This window comes from Diachasma alloeum, unplaced genomic scaffold (genome assembly GCF_001412515.2).
Source record: "Diachasma alloeum isolate Michigan unplaced genomic scaffold, Dall2.0 Dall_scaffold_01598, whole genome shotgun sequence".
Classification (NCBI taxonomy): domain Eukaryota; kingdom Metazoa; phylum Arthropoda; class Insecta; order Hymenoptera; family Braconidae; genus Diachasma; species Diachasma alloeum.
The window spans coordinates 1-19,565 of NW_021681693.1; the positions used below are offsets into that span (position 1 = coordinate 1).

A 19,565-nucleotide genomic window follows, 5' to 3' on the forward strand; every position below is an offset into this window, starting at 1 on the left:
TAATTTTAATTAGAAGAAAATAATATTTATGTATCATAATATCATATATAATCACTTATTTATAACATGAATGATTATTTTCTAATTGAAAATTAAAAACGAATAAAATTAATTTTTTTTAGTTCTAACTTTTTTAATTTCCAATTTGTAATTTTTATTTAGAAAAAAAAATTATTTCTCTATTACAATATTATAATACTAGGGGGCTTCGCCCCCCCCCCCGCTCGCTTCGCTCGCTCCTCCCCTCACACTGGTGCCTAACTCCGATCCTTGAAATGTGTCATCAGATCCCAGTGTTATCGGACTCCCCTCCCATAGGAACTCCTAGGGCCACCTAGGATCCCCATAAGAACCCCATAGAAGCCCCATAGCAAACTCCACAGCAACCCTACAGCACCCCCATCGGACCCCATATCCACCCCATAGCAATCCCATAGCAACCCTTATAGCAACCCCATAGCAACCCCATAGCAACGCCATGGCAACGCCATAGCAACGCCATAGCAACCCCATAGCAACCCCATAGCAACGCCATAGCAACGCCATAGAAACCCGATAGCAACGCCATAGCAACTCCATAGAACCCCATAACAACACCATGACAATCCCATAGAACCCCATAGCAACCCCATAGCAACCCATAGAACCCCATAGCATCCCCATAGAATCCCATAGCAACCCCATAGAACCCCATAGCAACCCCATAGAACCCCATAGCAACCCCATAGAACCCCATAGNGCTGAATTTTCAATTTTATTATATAGAGAGATATTTAATATATTATAATATTATATATTATGGGCCGGTTGCACCAAGCCGAGTTAGCTATTTAAATCGTCAGATTTATTTAATCTCCAGATAAATTAAATCTCCATATGAGATCCATAAAAACCATATGAAAACTGTCATCAAAATTAAAATTTTGAAGGTACAAAACAAAAAATAGGAAATTGTTCCCCTGGACTTGTCAATTTGCATCAGAGGAATTATAAAATTAGTAAAATTTCAGATATAAAAAAAGGGATCTTGAACATGTAATGTCCAAAATTTTGCACTAAGGATTTAATTTTAGATTAAATTTTATGTAAAATTATAATTATAAGTTATATTATAATTTCAAGTAATTAAGAATCCAATCCACAATTGTAAACCAAATTGAGTGCGTTTCATCACTTGAACTCGATTAAAAATTTCAAAGACATTGGAATCGAGTTCAAAAGTGATGAAATGACACACTCAGCACGCCCCAATTATTTAATACTAAGATTCACACGCGAAGGAACGATTAAAAACCGATTAATTGAGACCCCAAAAACCGAATGAACTACTTCCCATAAAAACCAAAAGAGTCGGAAAGGTCATACGACATTTTCCACCAATTAAAAATGGACTCATTGGAGCCCATGTGACAAGTGACCCCAAAATTCATATGAAAATGTCAGAAAAATCAAAATTGAACAGTCTTGAAGCAGCGACGGAGCAGTAACAATTCTGGTGGAAATAGTTCATTTAATCGGTCCGGTTTTTCAATCCTTCCTTCGATTACGTGGGATAGTACTGAAGTAATAGTAAGTTACGAACAATTGAAATTATCCGGGAATAAAATTTCTTTAACCGAGAGTGGTGACTTTTCTTGCAAATAAGGAATTTGCTCATTGTGACGGGTTGTGGACAGTCTCAAATAAACTCTTAAAATCCGAAAATACAACTGTCAAAATTTCATTAAAATATCAACGAGTAGAAGAAAGTGTTTCCGTAAAAGCATCCATAATAGCCTTTAGCGTGACTAATTGCTGGTGAGGAAATTACGGATTTACCCAGGGATCTACAAACACATCGAATAATTTACAAATAACAGACCGAATTGTGAGTAACAAAAATTTGTAAACCTAAATTCGAGTTCTTCAGACCATTCCAGGGATAGGAATTTTAGCTACATAGATTTCTGTAAAATCACGCCTATGCTTTTGTAAACCGAATAGTTATACAAAATATATTTAAATTCAAATTTGATTCCCATTACAACTCAAAATTTCTTGATTAGAAATTCGTCTCAACTCAAGCCCTATCCCTAAATCAAGCCCTTTTTCCCTTATATTTTAAAAAAAGGTAAGAGTATAAAACTTTGCGTCGTCCAATAATTATAAAATTCAATAATTTTAGCTTTGATTTTAATGTGACAATTAAAACATGTCCATTCGACGCTAAATCCTTTTCTGGACATAACAGCTAAAATTTCATGGCGCAGTCGGTAGGACACGCCTAAGTTGCCAATACTCTTATCTTTTAAATATTCCGAAATTTTTGAAACCCATTCTAGTCAATTTAATTCAATTCAATTCTAATCAATTAAAAGTTTAGCTTTGGGAAAACCCTTCTTAAATTTCAAATATTAGACTTTTCTTTACAAAATTCTAATTTTCTTTGAAATAATTATAAGCGAAATTTTGTTTTCTTTTTCCAATTTTATTGGAAAAAAAAATCACATAGAATCTTAATCCAAATTAACTTAATCCCAAATATAAAATTATTTAAATTATCAACTAATTAAATTATCTTTACAAAATGACGAATCCGTCCTTCATTAATATCAGTTACTCCGGAGACTCAGGTGACGCTGATCAAACCGTGTCCAGTTACGAAGAATATGTCAAAGCCCGAGACATTGCAAACAGCATTCCCATATTCTTCGGTACAAATGAGCACTGCTCTCTGGACGAATTTGAGTACGCGTTGAGATCCAATTTTGCCTCTATTCCTAAAGCAGACGGAAAGAAAGAAGAATATATTAGACAAATAGTCAAACGCCTTTTACCCCCAGCAAAATTCGTAGTGGCGAACAAACCCCTCTTTTCTGTAGAAACTATTCTTACTCACCTAATCAAGAGATTTAGAGGTCAATACGACTTAACGTATTATGTGAATAGAATACGCGGGCTGTTGAAAATTAAAAATGAACCCCTGGAATCGTTCTTGGAGCGATTGGCAGCACTGGTCCAGTTCGGTCTGGGTACGATTTCTGGGGAAAATGAAGCTGATAAACAAGTCCTCGAAAAACACCTCCAGACAGAGGCTATTAAACGGTTTAAAGAATACGCCCCTGCAAGCGTGCAGGAAAGTATTAGGCGCAACAACCTAAGTAAATTCTCAGAGATCTTTACACAAATAGAAACAGACGAATTCCGGGATACAGTCAAAGTACCAGCGTTGGAGATTGCTGATAACGGGCACTACAGGTACATCATGGAGTACCCTTCGATTCCAATCCATTCAGGGAGCTCTCTACCGCCCGAACTGTACGAGGAACAAATGCCACCTCAACTGAGATACCAATACCGACAAAATCGGTCGTACAGTCAGCCATATAATCAGTCAAATACCCCGACACCATCGTCAAGCTACGGTCACCGAAACTATTCCGGACAGAGGAGAAATCAGGACCCTTCACGAGATCTAGTTACCGCTCTCCTCAATGAATATCTGCCATCCAACTGGAACAGGCCAGGCAACGGGTACAGACAAACACCACCTCGACCACCGGGGCCACCTCCATCTGTACCAGGACACACAGCTCATCCTGGTGACCCCCCTTCGCGCAGCTTCAACTCCGTCATCGCCTACGGTCAAACTCCGAACGACGAGGATGAATCTGACTATGGGAAATCAACGGAAACTGCGGAAAACCTTACCACGGATCAGATTCTAGCCCTCGCTAACATCCTGGCAGCCAACCAACGTCCTCATGCAGCCCCAATTAAACCTAAACAGAACCTTTCTGATATGGACGAGATCAAAAGTATGCTGCAGCAGACCACAGCCTCACTCCAACAGCTTGCGATGAGTTTGAATAACCTGAAGACTGAGAATCGTCCATCGTCAGACTCTAGACCACTCTCTAGGCCTCCCTCAAGGGAACGAGAAGGAAGTAATACCCTGCGGAGTCCTACGAGAACTCAGCAGAACAGAGCCAGCCCATCCACAGATGGAACCATTCCAAAGGAGACTTTAAACGAGATTGTTGCTCGCCAATTGAGTGCGATGACGAGCGGCTAAAACCAGCACTCCACACGATGTCGAGCATGCATCCCAGACAGTAAAACCCATACTGTGTAGAGTTACCCGGGGTCCTCAGATCATCTTTCGAGGACCAAATGTCATCTCCCCAGGTGTGAATGCGCTGATCGCCACCGGAGCCTCCATAAACCTGATTCCAATCATTGGTGGAAAACGCCCTCATCGATACCACAGAAACAATCGGAATCGTTGGATTGTCCAATCATGTCCTGAACTCCCTCGGAGTAGTTCGCCTCGCAGTGCATCCTGAAGTTCAAATAAAATTCCACGTGATTCCTCACCAGCCAGGCGGATATGGAGCCATCATCGGGGATGAAATGTTGAATGAGTTGAAAGCTCACATCTCCTTCAACACAAACAACATTAGCTTCAACATCGCCCCATTGAAACCTATACATTTCTGCCTCCCCAATTGTCCAACGAGAGGAAAACCTTGCCGGATTGCACTTAGCGGGGGCGGCCCAAGGATAAACCTAAAGGTGAAGAACCTCATCGGAAATCGACATCGATTTCTCATCGACACCGGAGCTGACATCAATCTTATTGAGAGGAGAGTCATTAAACCCGATGTAAGAATTGAACCTCCTAAGATACCCCATCTACTCGGAGTAACGGAGAATGTATTGCCAAGATGCGGTTTAGTTCACCTAAAAATCTTTGGCTCTCTCGTACCATTCCACATCGTAGATCATAAACTACCTGTCGAAAGAAGCGGATTACTTGCGTTAGAATTTTTAATTCAAGAAAAGGTGGACATACGGTATCAGCAACGGAATATTACCACCCTCAGGAGGCCTAACTTGCCGGTGAATTGGTATAACTACGAGAAATTCCATGAGTCATCCGTCATCCCTCCAAGAGCAAGAATGGCCATCCAAATCCCCATCCAGAATACCGAATTATCGGTCGAGTATTTATCAAAGATCTCCACAAAACCAGGCGTCTATCTAGGCGAGAGTGTGGTCAGCATTAGGAAGGGGAAAGCCTGTCTCTTCGCCATCAACACCACCGAAGAACCAGCTCACCTCCACATACCACCCCAGAAGGTAGAGGAAATCGATGAACTCCTAGAAAGCACCAAAATATTAGGAAAACCTCAAGAAACCTTCGCCTGGTGCAATATGGGAATTGCCCCAGAGGAGAATATAGGTCTGTCACCTCGCACATCGCACGTAATAGTGGCCCTACCCGATCACGAGCTTAAACCCTTCGAACGCAAAGAGGTGATTGAACTAGTAAAAGAGTTCAATGACATATTCCACCTTCTGTGAGACAAGCTTGGCAAAACTAAGAATTTCCAGTGCAATATCAGAACCATCGATGATAAACCTGTCCATAAGCGGCAATACAAGTACCCTCCTCAACATCAGGAGGAGATAAATCGACAAATCGACAACCTGCTGGAACAAGAAATCATCAGGCACTCAGAATCACCATACAACTCAGCCCTCTGGATTGTACCAAAGAAAGCCGACTCCAAGGGAAAGAAGCGATGGAGAATGGTGATCGATTTCCGACATCTAAATCAGAAAACGATCGGAGAATCCTATCCGGTACCCAACATATTGGAAATTCTCTCACAACTAGGCGGAGCTAAGTACTTCAGTGTGTTCGACCTAGCCAGTGGATTCCACCAAATCGCGATGGATGAAACGGACGCTGAAAAAATTGCCTTTACCGGTCCTAGCGGACACTACAAGTACATGAGGATGCCTTTTGGATTGCAAAATTCACCCCCAATCTTCCAGCGGATGATGGATCAGACCCTAACCGGCCTGAAAGGGACAGAACTCTACGTCTAGCTAGATGATGTAGTTGTTTACTCCAGAACACGGGGTGAACACGTCACCCGTCTCAGGAAATTCTTCAACTGCCTGCGGAAAAACGGACTTACTCTCCAGCCTGATAAATGCAATTTTTTCATGAAGGAGGTAACCTATCTAGGACACATAATCGATGACCAAGGTATTCATCCGGATCCAGCAAAAATAAAGGCATTAACAGAGATGCCCCTTCCCACAAGCCAGCAGGGAATAAGAAGATTCTTAGGCTTCAGTAACTATCATCGACGATTTGTGAAGGACTACGCAGAAATTGCGCAGCCTCTAAATGATCTCCTCAAGAAAAATGTAAGATTTAAATGGAGTAAAGAACAAGAACAATCATTCAAATCCCTCAAGAAAGCCATCACCGAGGACTCTCTACTGTTTCATCGTGACATGAACGAACCATTTATCGTTCATGATTCCAGTAGCCAAAAGGGCANCACCAAAATATTAGGAAAACCTCAAGAAACCTTCGCCTGGTGCAATATGGGAATTGCCCCAGAGGAGAATATAGGTCTGTCACCTCGCACATCGCACGTAATAGTGGCCCTACCCGATCACGAGCTTAAACCCTTCGAACGCAAAGAGGTGATTGAACTAGTAAAAGAGTTCAATGACATATTCCACCTTCTGTGAGACAAGCTTGGCAAAACTAAGAATTTCCAGTGCAATATCAGAACCATCGATGATAAACCTGTCCATAAGCGGCAATACAAGTACCCTCCTCAACATCAGGAGGAGATAAATCGACAAATCGACAACCTGCTGGAACAAGAAATCATCAGGCACTCAGAATCACCATACAACTCAGCCCTCTGGATTGTACCAAAGAAAGCCGACTCCAAGGGAAAGAAGCGATGGAGAATGGTGATCGATTTCCGACATCTAAATCAGAAAACGATCGGAGAATCCTATCCGGTACCCAACATATTGGAAATTCTCTCACAACTAGGCGGAGCTAAGTACTTCAGTGTGTTCGACCTAGCCAGTGGATTCCACCAAATCGCGATGGATGAAACGGACGCTGAAAAAATTGCCTTTACCGGTCCTAGCGGACACTACAAGTACATGAGGATGCCTTTTGGATTGCAAAATTCACCCCCAATCTTCCAGCGGATGATGGATCAGACCCTAACCGGCCTGAAAGGGACAGAACTCTACGTCTAGCTAGATGATGTAGTTGTTTACTCCAGAACACGGGGTGAACACGTCACCCGTCTCAGGAAATTCTTCAACTGCCTGCGGAAAAACGGACTTACTCTCCAGCCTGATAAATGCAATTTTTTCATGAAGGAGGTAACCTATCTAGGACACATAATCGATGACCAAGGTATTCATCCGGATCCAGCAAAAATAAAGGCATTAACAGAGATGCCCCTTCCCACAAGCCAGCAGGGAATAAGAAGATTCTTAGGCTTCAGTAACTATCATCGACGATTTGTGAAGGACTACGCAGAAATTGCGCAGCCTCTAAATGATCTCCTCAAGAAAAATGTAAGATTTAAATGGAGTAAAGAACAAGAACAATCATTCAAATCCCTCAAGAAAGCCATCACCGAGGACTCTCTACTGTTTCATCGTGACATGAACGAACCATTTATCGTTCATGATTCCAGTAGCCAAAAGGGCATTGGAGCCATTCTCAGCCAAAAAGATGATGAAGGAGACGAACATCCGATCCTGTACGCATCAAGAGCACGTCGAGATGCTGAAACAAGATATACTTCAGTTGAATTGGACTGCCTAGCAGCTGTCTACGCCTTAAACCAGTTCAAACCCTACATCTATGGAGTACCCTTCACCATTATTACGAACAGCCCAGCCCTGAACTGGCTCAGAGATTCTAGCAACCCTACTACGAGGCAAGTTAAGTGGAAAACCTACCTGAATGATTTCATGTTTGAGGTAGAAATCAAGAAACAGAAGAGAAACCAGTTAGCAGACGCCTTTGCAGAAAATCCTCTTCAGGACGAACATGAGGAAATCGTCATCTTAGCAACCTGCAGGCCTGCTCTACCAGTACCAAAGTCTAGTGTGAAAACACCGGGGACACTCACAAATCCTAACCGAAAGGTTAGAATAAATAGTGACCCACAAGTTATTCCCATCCCAGCGGCGGGAAGCTCAATTGCCGACAGGCTTCGGGCTAGAAGAGCAACAGAAACAAATAGTGGCACCCGGCAACCGATCTCCTGCAGATTGAATCGGGATTATAAAACGACACCCAAAATCAGCAAAAACCCCATATCATCTACCCGAGGTACCATAATTGAGAACAAACCAGAAACAGTGGAAGAAACGACCCCCACTCCATCCACCCCTCCAATTGTGGAGATGCCAGAATCAACTCCAACACCTACTCAATCCGAGAAACCACCACTACAGGATGAACCATCGGTAATACCTGTTGAAATGGAAGACCAAGGAAAAGAAGATCAACTGGAAATTTCCCTTGAAGGAATCCCAACGGACGAAAAGTTGGAGGATGATATATTCATCACAGATCAAAACTCCACCGATGAGGAAACGCCTTCTATCATCGAAGCAGAAACTCGAATAGAGGAAAAGGATGAAGAATCAAATCCCACACCACGTCCACCATTGGACATGGAACTAATGGAAAGAAACCTGGAAAAATTCTACGAGTACATGAAGAAAATCTCGGAAAGGGATGAGGAAATATTCCAGGAACCCCTAGAGCCACTGCTAGACCAGCTGCTACCACTCTACAAAATGAGAAGAACCAGCCTGGATCCAGAATTTAAAGAGAAATTGAATGAAACCTGTCAAGAATTTGAGAAAGAGATGGCTGAGTTGCAAAACCAGTCCAAACCCCTGATCAACTCGACCGACGAAATTTCGGAATTGACGAGCTCCACCGACCAAAATCCCGAAAAAACGGAGAAGGAAGAAATACCTCAATCCGGACATTCTGTGATATCGCAGCCAAAGGTCATACGAGAATCCTTACTGCCGACACCAAGGGCTATACAGTTACCAGTTATACAGTTATGGCAGGATCTTCTCCGGAAAAGAAAAATTCTTCAACAGACCTAACCCTAAGAGAACTGTTCCCACGCACCGAAGAAATCCATCCATCAACGCACTCCCAAGAAGTGGAAATCTCCCAAGCAAACGAAATTGCACAACCGCCATCAGCACAGCTACCGGGGGTGTCTTTGAGTCCATACCCCAAATTCCTCGCACCTGACCTTCCCACGAGCGAAGAGCACGGTTTCATACAGAATCAACAAGAAATATCTCAGAACAAACCAAATGAAAAAACTATGGACGACAAGATTACTATACCGCAAAGTGACTATCCGCCTGCGAGCAACATCAAAGAAACCCGAGATTGACTAACATTTACCAGGGGAAACATTGCTCATTTTTTCGCAGCAGANGCTAGATGATGTAGTTGTTTACTCCAGAACACGGGGTGAACACGTCACCCGTCTCAGGAAATTCTTCAACTGCCTGCGGAAAAACGGACTTACTCTCCAGCCTGATAAATGCANAACCAGCCTGGATCCAGAATTTAAAGAGAAATTGAATGAAACCTGTCAAGAATTTGAGAAAGAGATGGCTGAGTTGCAAAACCAGTCCAAACCCCTGATCAACTCGACCGACGAAATTTCGGAATTGACGAGCTCCACCGACCAAAATCCCGAAAAAACGGAGAAGGAAGAAATACCTCAATCCGGACATTCTGTGATATCGCAGCCAAAGGTCATACGAGAATCCTTACTGCCGACACCAAGGGCTATACAGTTACCAGTTATACAGTTATGGCAGGATCTTCTCCGGAAAAGAAAAATTCTTCAACAGACCTAACCCTAAGAGAACTGTTCCCACGCACCGAAGAAATCCATCCATCAACGCACTCCCAAGAAGTGGAAATCTCCCAAGCAAACGAAATTGCACAACCGCCATCAGCACAGCTACCGGGGGTGTCTTTGAGTCCATACCCCAAATTCCTCGCACCTGACCTTCCCACGAGCGAAGAGCACGGTTTCATACAGAATCAACAAGAAATATCTCAGAACAAACCAAATGAAAAAACTATGGACGACAAGATTACTATACCGCAAAGTGACTATCCGCCTGCGAGCAACATCAAAGAAACCCGAGATTGACTAACATTTACCAGGGGAAACATTGCTCATTTTTTCGCAGCAGAAATGCGGAATAAGAAAGCAAAAAGCAAAAGCAAAATAGCAAACTTTTAAGAGACCTCAGTCTGATAGACCTGGAGGAAATACGTAAGCTCAATCCACAACTAGGTCAAGTCATCGTCACGAAGTGCGGAAAATTCCGAACATTTATCCTCATTGCGAAGCAATGGCACTTCGAAAAAGTAAACAATCGGATACTAAAACTCTGCCTGAAAAATCTCAAAACCGCCATGGCAAAATACAAAATCACTGAAATAAAAATGGCATCTCAGGGCGACGAAATAGATGACAATATCAAAATACGATACTTCCTGGAGAAAGAATTTCAATTCCATCCAGCTACTGTAACTCTATTCCATGGTGGAATCCGGATGCCTCCAGTAGCCCTAAGACCAGAAATCATTAAGGACTGCCATGCAACTCTCCCCGGAGGACACAAACGGATTGTGAAAACCTTCAACCGAGTAAGAGAAAGGTTCTACTGGCCCGAAATGAAACAGGAAATACAGAGATTTATCAAACTCTGCCGAACCTGTCAACTAGAGAAGATTCGAAGGGTGAAATTCCGACAGCCCATGCTCATCACCGAAACACCCAGCGAATGCTTCGAGAGAATCTCTATCGGCACCGTAGGCCCCCTCTCAGCTACATGTATGGGTCACTGCGATATCCTGATGATACAAGATAAATTCTCCAAGCATTGCACCGCTCTACCCCTTAAGGATATCAAGGCTCACACTATCGCTCATGCACTAGCAACCAAGTATGTAGCCCTGTACGGATGCCCCAAGATAATCTTCTCAGATAAAGGGACCAGCTTCCTCAGCAAATTGTTCAATCAACTGGGAAAGGTCCTGAGATTCCATCATATAACGACATCTGGATACAGACCTCAGTCAAATGGAGCTCTTGAGAGAAGTCATCACGTACTAGCCGAACATCTGAAGACCTTTACCGATGAATTCACCGACTGGGACGAGCTACTCCCCTACGCTATGCTATCGTACAACACCACGGTACATAGCTCAACAAATTTTACACCATTCGAAGTCCTGTATGGAAAAAGGGCAGTTCTCCCCTCCAATGTCACCGACGAAGATGAGCCAATTCATACCTACAACGATTACATGGTAGATCTAATTAACAAATTGGAGAAAATTCACCATCTCGCCTTCGACCACCTAGAAAAGGCCAAACTACATTCCAAGAGCCTTCACGACCGAGACGCTAGACCAATAGACATCAAAATAGGGCAATTCGTCTACGTCGAGAAAGAATCCAAGATTGGAAAATTGGATCAGGCCTACACAGGACCCTATGAGATTGTCGACATCACAGAAAAAGGAAACGTGTACCTAGAAAGTGAAGACGGACACCACTTCATGAAACATCCAAATAAGCTGAAACCCTGCGCAGAATAAGCCAATACCGATTCCAGTGCTGCCAAGCAAACCATCCCGACCCTACAAACCATGAAAACAAAACCATTCCAGGAATATGAGTGTTGACGAATCAGGACGCACGCTAGTTTACGTCGATGGCCCCTGCTCCTTCAACGGCTCAATCGATGCCAAAGCAGGAATAGGAGTGTGGTTTGCGGACAACCACCCCCTTAACACCTATAAAACTCGGCAAGGCACACGGGCCACCAATATCACCGCCGAAACAGGGGCCGCCATCGAAGCAGGCCTAATAGGTATTCGCCACGACATTTCAAGAATAAGAATAATCACCGATTCCAAATACCTCATCAGCTGCATGACTGAACACATAAAGAAATGGAAATCAAATGGCTGGCTAAATACTAAGTCCAAACCCATCGTCAATCAAACACTCCTGAAACAGCTTGATGAACTCACCCAGAAAATCGACGTCCAATTTGAATATACCCCAGGACACCAGGGAATATACGGGAATGAAAAAGCGGATGAACTAGCAAAAATAGGATCAGAAATAATACCCACCGAACCTAACTAGACCAAAGCCGAAACCTTCCCAATAAAAAAAAAATAAGAAAAAAGAGAAATTAAGTACAACAAACTCAAACAAAAATTCTCCAACTTACAGAACACAATACCATGAGAGCTATCCTCATCATATGGACCACCGTTTGGGTAACCAAGGCCCAAACAGATTTAACACCCGATCAAATCTATTAACACCAATCTATAGACCACAACCCCGGACTCTACTATGAGAAAATCGACCAAATAAGAACAATCAACAGAAAATGGCGACTGGTGCTCACCGTAGATATGTACAACCTCCTAGGACAACCAGTGCCCGGGATGCAAACCATAGAAAAACATCAAACCGAATGCTATAAACACCAGGGCAAGCAAACCTGCGATAGAGTACCAAGGATACCTATCATGAAAGAGTACAATACGACACTCCAAACAATACAGAAACATCTGGAAAGAATCTGGAACAGTCCAGAACAGAACCCCAAAAGACGATATAGCAGATCCCCTTTACTAGGATTCGTGGGCACCATATCGAGATCCCTCTTCCGCACCATGGGCTACAATGATCAAGAACACCTCACCAAAGAAATTGATCGACTCTATTAAGACCAACAACAAATCACCCATTTAATCGGAAATTCAACTCACATCATTCAAGCTGAAATAAATGCCATAAAAAAAAGAACACGAACTGAACTATGAGAAAATTAGAAAAGCCACAGACAGAATAAACGTCATAGCCTCCAACACCAACCTACTGTCCGACAAGTTGACTCAAGTGGAATATATCGCAAGCCACGACGAAACAGCTAGAGAAATACAACATGCCGCCGGAAAGTATCTAGAAACGACCCACAACATCCTCCATGCCATAGAAGACGCAAAACACGGGAAACTAAACCCCATCTCTTAATAAATAACCAAAAATTGGACAAGGCCATAGAGGAAATTGGAAAAGTAATCACTGACAGCATCTTTCCAACATCTCTGGAAAAGACAGATTTAACCATCCTAAGCCAAATCAGTGACATGCACACCGGTTTCAACAACGGCTCCTTCCTCATAATCCTCGACATCCCACTACTAAGCATAGATCTAATGGAACTCTACAAAATAATGCCCTGCAAAGTTCCCCAGAGAATCCACGGGAACCAAACACACGCAGCATACGTAGAGCCGCAAAATGAATACATCGCAACCTCAAAATTCACCAACAAATATAGCCAAATGAACCGGGAACACCTGCAAACCTGCATTCCACTGGAGAACTGCCTAGCTTGCCCCAGAAACCTTCCCCTGAAGAAACCCAACGGAAAACAAAGCTGCGAATACCGCCTACTACAAACACCGACACCCAAGGCGACTCCACCATCTACCAGAACTGCAACATCAGAGTCACCAACAATCAAGACACACAATGGACCAAATTAACCAACACCGACGGATGGCTCTATGCCACCATACAACCAGAGACACTAGAAATAACCTGCACCAACCAACAAGCCACCAGCCTAACAATAAATGGCACAGGAATAATCCACTTAAATCCAAGCTGCAAGGCAGAAACCGCCATAGCCGTCATCGAGGGTGCAGGACTAATCAAGATCCAACTCCCCATGATACTGGGGTTACCTAAAACAATAAATATCTCAACAATGGCACCAATACTAAATGAAAAACCAAAACCCATACACCCATTGAGCCAAATAAAATAACATATCTTACCCACATCAGATGAAAACAGGGAATTCGACGAATCACTCCAACACACCTTAGACGAGGCGGAAGAAATCGGTCTCCACCACCAAGAGGAATACCACCACAGAATCCTCACCGCAACAAATGGCATCATCACCGCCATCATCTCGCTATCCATGGTCGCAGCCAGCATCTGCGCATACAGGCAAGGGCGGTCCATCATAAGCATTCTGTCTTGCTTCTCCCGCTGCCAGAAGTCCAAGAAGAAGCAAAGAAAATTCCAACGAAGAGTCGAAATTGGAACCCCAGAAATCCAAAGGTTAGAAGAAACCTCAGCAACAATAGCCATGGCCGGAATGCCCAGCTACCCAGCACCAACTCAAGCGCCGAAAAAGGAAGGGATCACCAAACCTAAACACGCCATCACAATCCCCAAACAGGACACTCCATCCGCCGTGGTCATCAACTGCACACATATCAGTAAACTAGCTTTATTGGATAGATACAGAGGAGTCAGACATCAGCCAAACAGCGGGCCCTGGCCAATCGCCAGAATCACCCCTAGAACCCGCGGGGAGACATCCTCCAAAAACCGTAGGTCTTCCCTCCTATCGACCGCCGCCAAAAACCCCTTGAAAATTAAGAGTTGCGTCCATAACCTCCTTGTCTAGAAAAACAAAAAAAAACACTTAAGTTAAGAATAAACACGCTACAAAATCAATCAAAACCACCTACCGTGGTCAGCCGATAGCAGAGCCCCAGGAAAGCGAGAAAATCCAAAATCGCCTCCAGGAAAGGATCCACCGGGATCACCCCCCCCGCAAACTTCAGACACCGCCGCCAGCAATGTCTGAAACCGGTCCCCTTCCAGCTGCTCCCTCACCTCTACCCTCCTCTCCTCCCACCGCAAAAAACTCTGAAGGAGATCCCCCTCCCCGAAAAAAACGGCAAAAGGACGAATCCCTACACCCCCAGGATGGTCAGGAACCTCCTCCACCTCCCTTTCATCATCAACCTCCAGAACCTCTTTAAGAGAACCTGGGGCCATCTAAAAAAAAAAAGAAAAAAAAAAGAAAATAAAAATATATTAAAAATTATCACTATTAGTACACAAAGGGAACAATCAATGCATGCGCGCACACACGTCCATGCAAGCAATAATATATATATAGAGCGGGTATTTGGGAGACCCGGGTTCGATTCCCGGCTGGGTGAAGCGGAAATTTTTTCTCTCTAAATTCTAATTCTCTTAGGATTGCTTTATTTTTTTTTTATTTTTTTTTCTGTGTATATATATATATATATATATATATATATATATATATATATACACAGGGTGTCCCATCTGAAAAGATGCGGCTAAATAGCTCTCAAGGGCGGCGGGTAACAAAAATTGCAGGGTTTCGAGGGGGAACTTAGTGCTGATGGAATCCAGGCCCTCATTGCTTATGTTTCTATGCTACGAGCATAAAGTCAGTTTTTTTAAATGGCAACAATATTTTTCACCTCCACAAAAGTCGTTCGTCTCGCCGAGAAAAGTTCAACCGTACCATATTTTTCGATGACATCATCGTTTTCATGTGAATAATTGTACGAAAATCAAACGAAAGGGAAATCCCTTTATTCAGACTATCTTGCCCCGCAAAAACGTTGGAATGTTATTTATTTACTATCTCGTCAATGTATCATGTAAACAAAAGATTACTGAGGTAGGTAAGGGGCGTTGTAAGTGCTACGTGTTATTCTTCATTTTCCGTCAGTGACAAAATATTCATCATTGAGTTCATATAGTGTGGTTCAAAATGGTTTATTCTGCTAGTGAATCTGTGGATATTTTACTCTTATTAAGTGAGTGTCGACAAGTGTATCGAAGAGCCACACGATTGTATGCACAGCGCTTTCCAAATCCACGACGACATCCTTCTGCTGCAGTCATTCGCCAAATCGAAGGAAATTGAAACTTTTCAATGTTGACGATCCACGCTGCATTGCTGTTTTAGCAATGATGCACATGAATCCTCACATTATTGTGATTTAAGATCTAGATCTAGATCTGGTCGGTATCATCCTTACCATATCACGTTGACGCAAGCATTATCTCCACAAGATATGGAGAACCGCATCAACTTCTGTCGTTAGGCTTGAGGAAGATTAAACGACGATCCAGATTTTTTCCAATACGTCATCTTTAGTGATGAAGCAACATTTCACAGTACCGGCTCTTTGAATCGTCACAATTGTCACTATTGATCAGCCCAGGCAGGAATTAACAAATGGCCCAAGCTTGGTCCAAGGGCGTCCCAGGCTCGGCCAGTCATGGGCCAAGACAGGCATCCAAGGATGGCCCAAGGCTGGTTGAGCCCCGAAATGATAACGTTGGGCCTCCCTTGACCACCAGGACTCGGACCAGACCTGGACACCAGCCTTGGACCAAACCTGGATACCAGTCTTGGACCAGTCCTGGGTAGCAGTCTTGGACCAGTCCTGGGTAGCAGTCTTGGACCAGTCCTGAGGACCAGTCTTGGACCAGTCCTGGGTACCAGTATTGGACCGTAATCAGGATCAATCTTGGTCCAAGCTCGAATCAGTTATCACTTTCCTTTCAGGCCGTGATTAGTCAAGGATGGTCCAAGCCGGGTATACAGAAATAGTCAAAGCTTAGAAAGCAGAATTGGCTCTAGAACAGCAGTGAATTGTGGCCCAGACTTCTGGATTTAATGGTTTAAAGATACGGAATGAATCTCATTGTTTTTTGCATTGAGTCCATGGATTCCTTTATTGATGGTTTTTTTATATTCCTGATAATTAACATTTTTTTCAACCAAACTTATCAACTAACGTTTTTATACCAAATACATAAGATGTATGTTTTCTTCACAAACAAAATCCCTTTAATGATAAATTAAATGACAGTTTCACAAAAGAAATGATGAAAGTATATTCCCTTAATTAAATAATAGAACATAATAGAACAGCAAAAAAAACAATTCTGGGAGAATTACATTCGAATCTTCCATTTTTTTCTTTTTTCTATCTTATTTATTTATTCATTTATTAATAATGACAAACTTAATCTTGACTCTTCTTCCATCAGAATCCTACTCCCAAACATCATAGTATATCTTAAACGATAAACAATTAATACATTCTTTTTCCTTTCACATCTGCAGCAAAAATTATCAATGAGATATTGGATAGTCAAAAATCGATTTATATATTTGACGTTCATTCCCAACAAGTCTGTAGCTTAGTAAAAGTCGCTTGCCAGTTATCGTGAGAATAATCTCCCCCAGAGGTTCAAAACCTTTATTATCAAATAAACTAGAATGAATTGAAATTCATATTTTTTGTTTGCTGTTTATGAATTGGTGAAAATTAACTAAAATTATGTCCTTCATGAATGTTTTTTCGTGTGAGCAGAGAAATTGTAATTCGGATTTGAAGCATTCGTATTCATTAGCAACGGTTCAATCAGCATTTTTTCATAAAAAATGAGTCTTCCCTGAGAATTATGAACCTCTCTATCGTAAAATTGAATTACAGCAACGAAAATGATAGCATCGAAATGCTGGGTCAACATTCAATAATAAAAATAACTGATCAATAAAAACACAACGATATTTTAATCTTAATAAAGCTCATTCGGATAAATATCAGTCATATTTGTTTTTATGATCAGGGTCACTCCATTGATTATCAAGATAGGATTTCTTAAAGGTGCAATTTATCCAGCGTTTGTAACGCTCGATTGACCTTTGATCAACAATAAGTATCATTCAGAATTACTAATTGAACACCACGTATGGATGAATTTAATAGAAAAATCTTCTATTTAATTACCATTGAAACTCTTTAAGAATTCTATTGAAATTCTATTAAAATTCTATTCGAAAATTCTATTTTTTTCCGCGAATTCTATTGAAAATTATGCAAATTCCCCCTGCGTTGTCAAATAGGAATTTGTTCACAGAAAAAATCCTATAGATTTTTCTAAAAAAATTCTGGAGCATGAATTTTTTTATTTTTTCTTTGGATTTTATTATGTAAAATGAATAAGAATACAGCGGAAAAAACTGAAAATTCTATGCCGAAGAATTTACCCGGTAATGTTGCATAATCTATAAAATTGGCGCAAGAAACAAATAGAAATCCAATAGAAGTTCAATGGAATTTCTTGAGGAAACGTTAGCTCTTTCTATTGAATTATTTTACGTGTTACGTTATCAAAAAATTATGGCTCTTAGTGTTTACAAAAACATTTCATTAAACGAAATCAGAATTGAACGAAAAACAGTTGAATAGACTGGAAGTTGTCATTTCTTCGTGACACTTCGAACACAAGAAATAATGAGAATAAAAAGATACTAATTATTGCATGTTTCGATAGGATTATCGTCATTCTACCAACAATGCTGAGGTTCTCTTTTTTTATACTCACAATCGTTGAAGAAAACATGGATTTTTTCCAACTTTTCGTCTATCAGTAGGAATTAACATGAAGGACTTTGAAATATTTGAATTATTCGAGAGATCGAACACGAATTTATAGGTTCTCCATTGCCAATTGTCATAAATACTCCCACAACTCCCCCAGAAGACTCGGTAAATACCTCGAAGTAATGATCTTTCGAAATTAGGATTCATGAGAAACACCTCTTATGGTTCCTCATCAGCGAGACTGCGAAGTAAAGCTTTCTTTTTTCCCTCTGTGGCTCCTCCTTCGCGATCAGCTGCGCCATGTAAGAATACTCCAACGACAGTCGAGATTTTGAACTCCTTAGTATTGTTCTCGTTTAAATTATATTTAACTTTCAAGTAATCTGCAAGAAAATTGGTGAATAATTCTTGAAGAAATCAACAGTAGGAATTGAAATTTCGCATGAGTTTTTGTATGGCTACAGATGAAAATTACAGGGAAAATATGATACATGTGTCTTTTTGATTCGATAAATGACGGAGAACGAACAAGATATGGCCGGTTACAAATGTCAGTATCATTACATCACGCTAGAATTCTGATATACGAAGCATTGCCACGTTATAATTTAGACTTTTCTTCAATTGTCCATAATTTTTTCATTTTTGCAAATAAAAAAATTCTTATCTAGGATTCTTATTCAATTTTCGAATTTCTTAATTTCATGCGATGAAGAACAGAGAAGAAATCATGCAAGAAACCAATTGTATCTTCGTTATCAATTGCGCCAATCAATAATGGGAATCATTATGATTCCCATTCATTATTACTATTGATCATATCCATTTTCATTGTGTTTTATCATTTTTTTACCTTCAATTTCAGTTTCAAAACTGATGAAAGGTTGTGAGATATGTTTTTTCTCCTGAATAACAATTTGAACGAAGAACTATTTCTGTTCTGGGTTTCCAATGTACATCGACTAATCACCTCTTGTTACTTCAATAATGAAAAAAAAATCGATAAATTGTGACGAGGCATATTCATTTATTTTTTATTATTTTTCTACATATTTTTTCCCACTACACACTGCCCCCTAAAAGGTAAATCTCGCCACCGTTGGATACCCCTTCCCCAGACTTTTCCCCTCATCGCCCCTCTACCCCCGCCCCTGGACATCACGAAGACATCAGCCGAAGGAAGACTTCAGTTCCGGCCCCACCCGATCAATTGGAGAAGCCATCGCCTCCTGGAAATTCCCCATACTGGACCCCCGAATATTCAACACCTGCAATAATCCCTTGCGAGACATCCCTGGATTGTGGTCATCGTCACCACTCACCCGTGCTGATTGGCCCCGATTGCTCCCGAATTAAAACCCGAAGGACATCGACACCTGACGAACCC

The 19,565-nt window shown here is 41.7% G+C and overlaps 1 protein-coding gene across 1 annotated transcript; it reads left to right on the forward strand.

The window, feature by feature from the left end:
• The first annotated feature begins 10,729 nt into the window (after nucleotides 1–10,729).
• Nucleotides 10,730–11,497, forward strand: LOC107046612. The gene is made up of 2 exons (XM_015269260.1): nucleotides 10,730–11,092; nucleotides 11,231–11,497. Exons 1-2 carry the CDS (start codon nucleotides 10,730–10,732, stop codon nucleotides 11,495–11,497), a joined length of 630 nt encoding a protein of 209 aa, XP_015124746.1.
• Nucleotides 11,498–19,565: the final 8,068 nt, after the last annotated feature.

What these genes read in the sequence shown, in the direction of transcription:
- LOC107046612 (XM_015269260.1), top strand. Translation starts at nt 10,730, where the DNA reads ATGGGTCACTGCGATATCCTGATGATACAAGATAAATTCTCCAAGCAT. An exon ending in TGCTATCGTACAACACCACG is followed by an intron (nt 11,093 to 11,230) that starts GTACATAGCTCA and finishes AACAAATTGGAG; the next exon opens with AAAATTCACCATCTCGCCTT.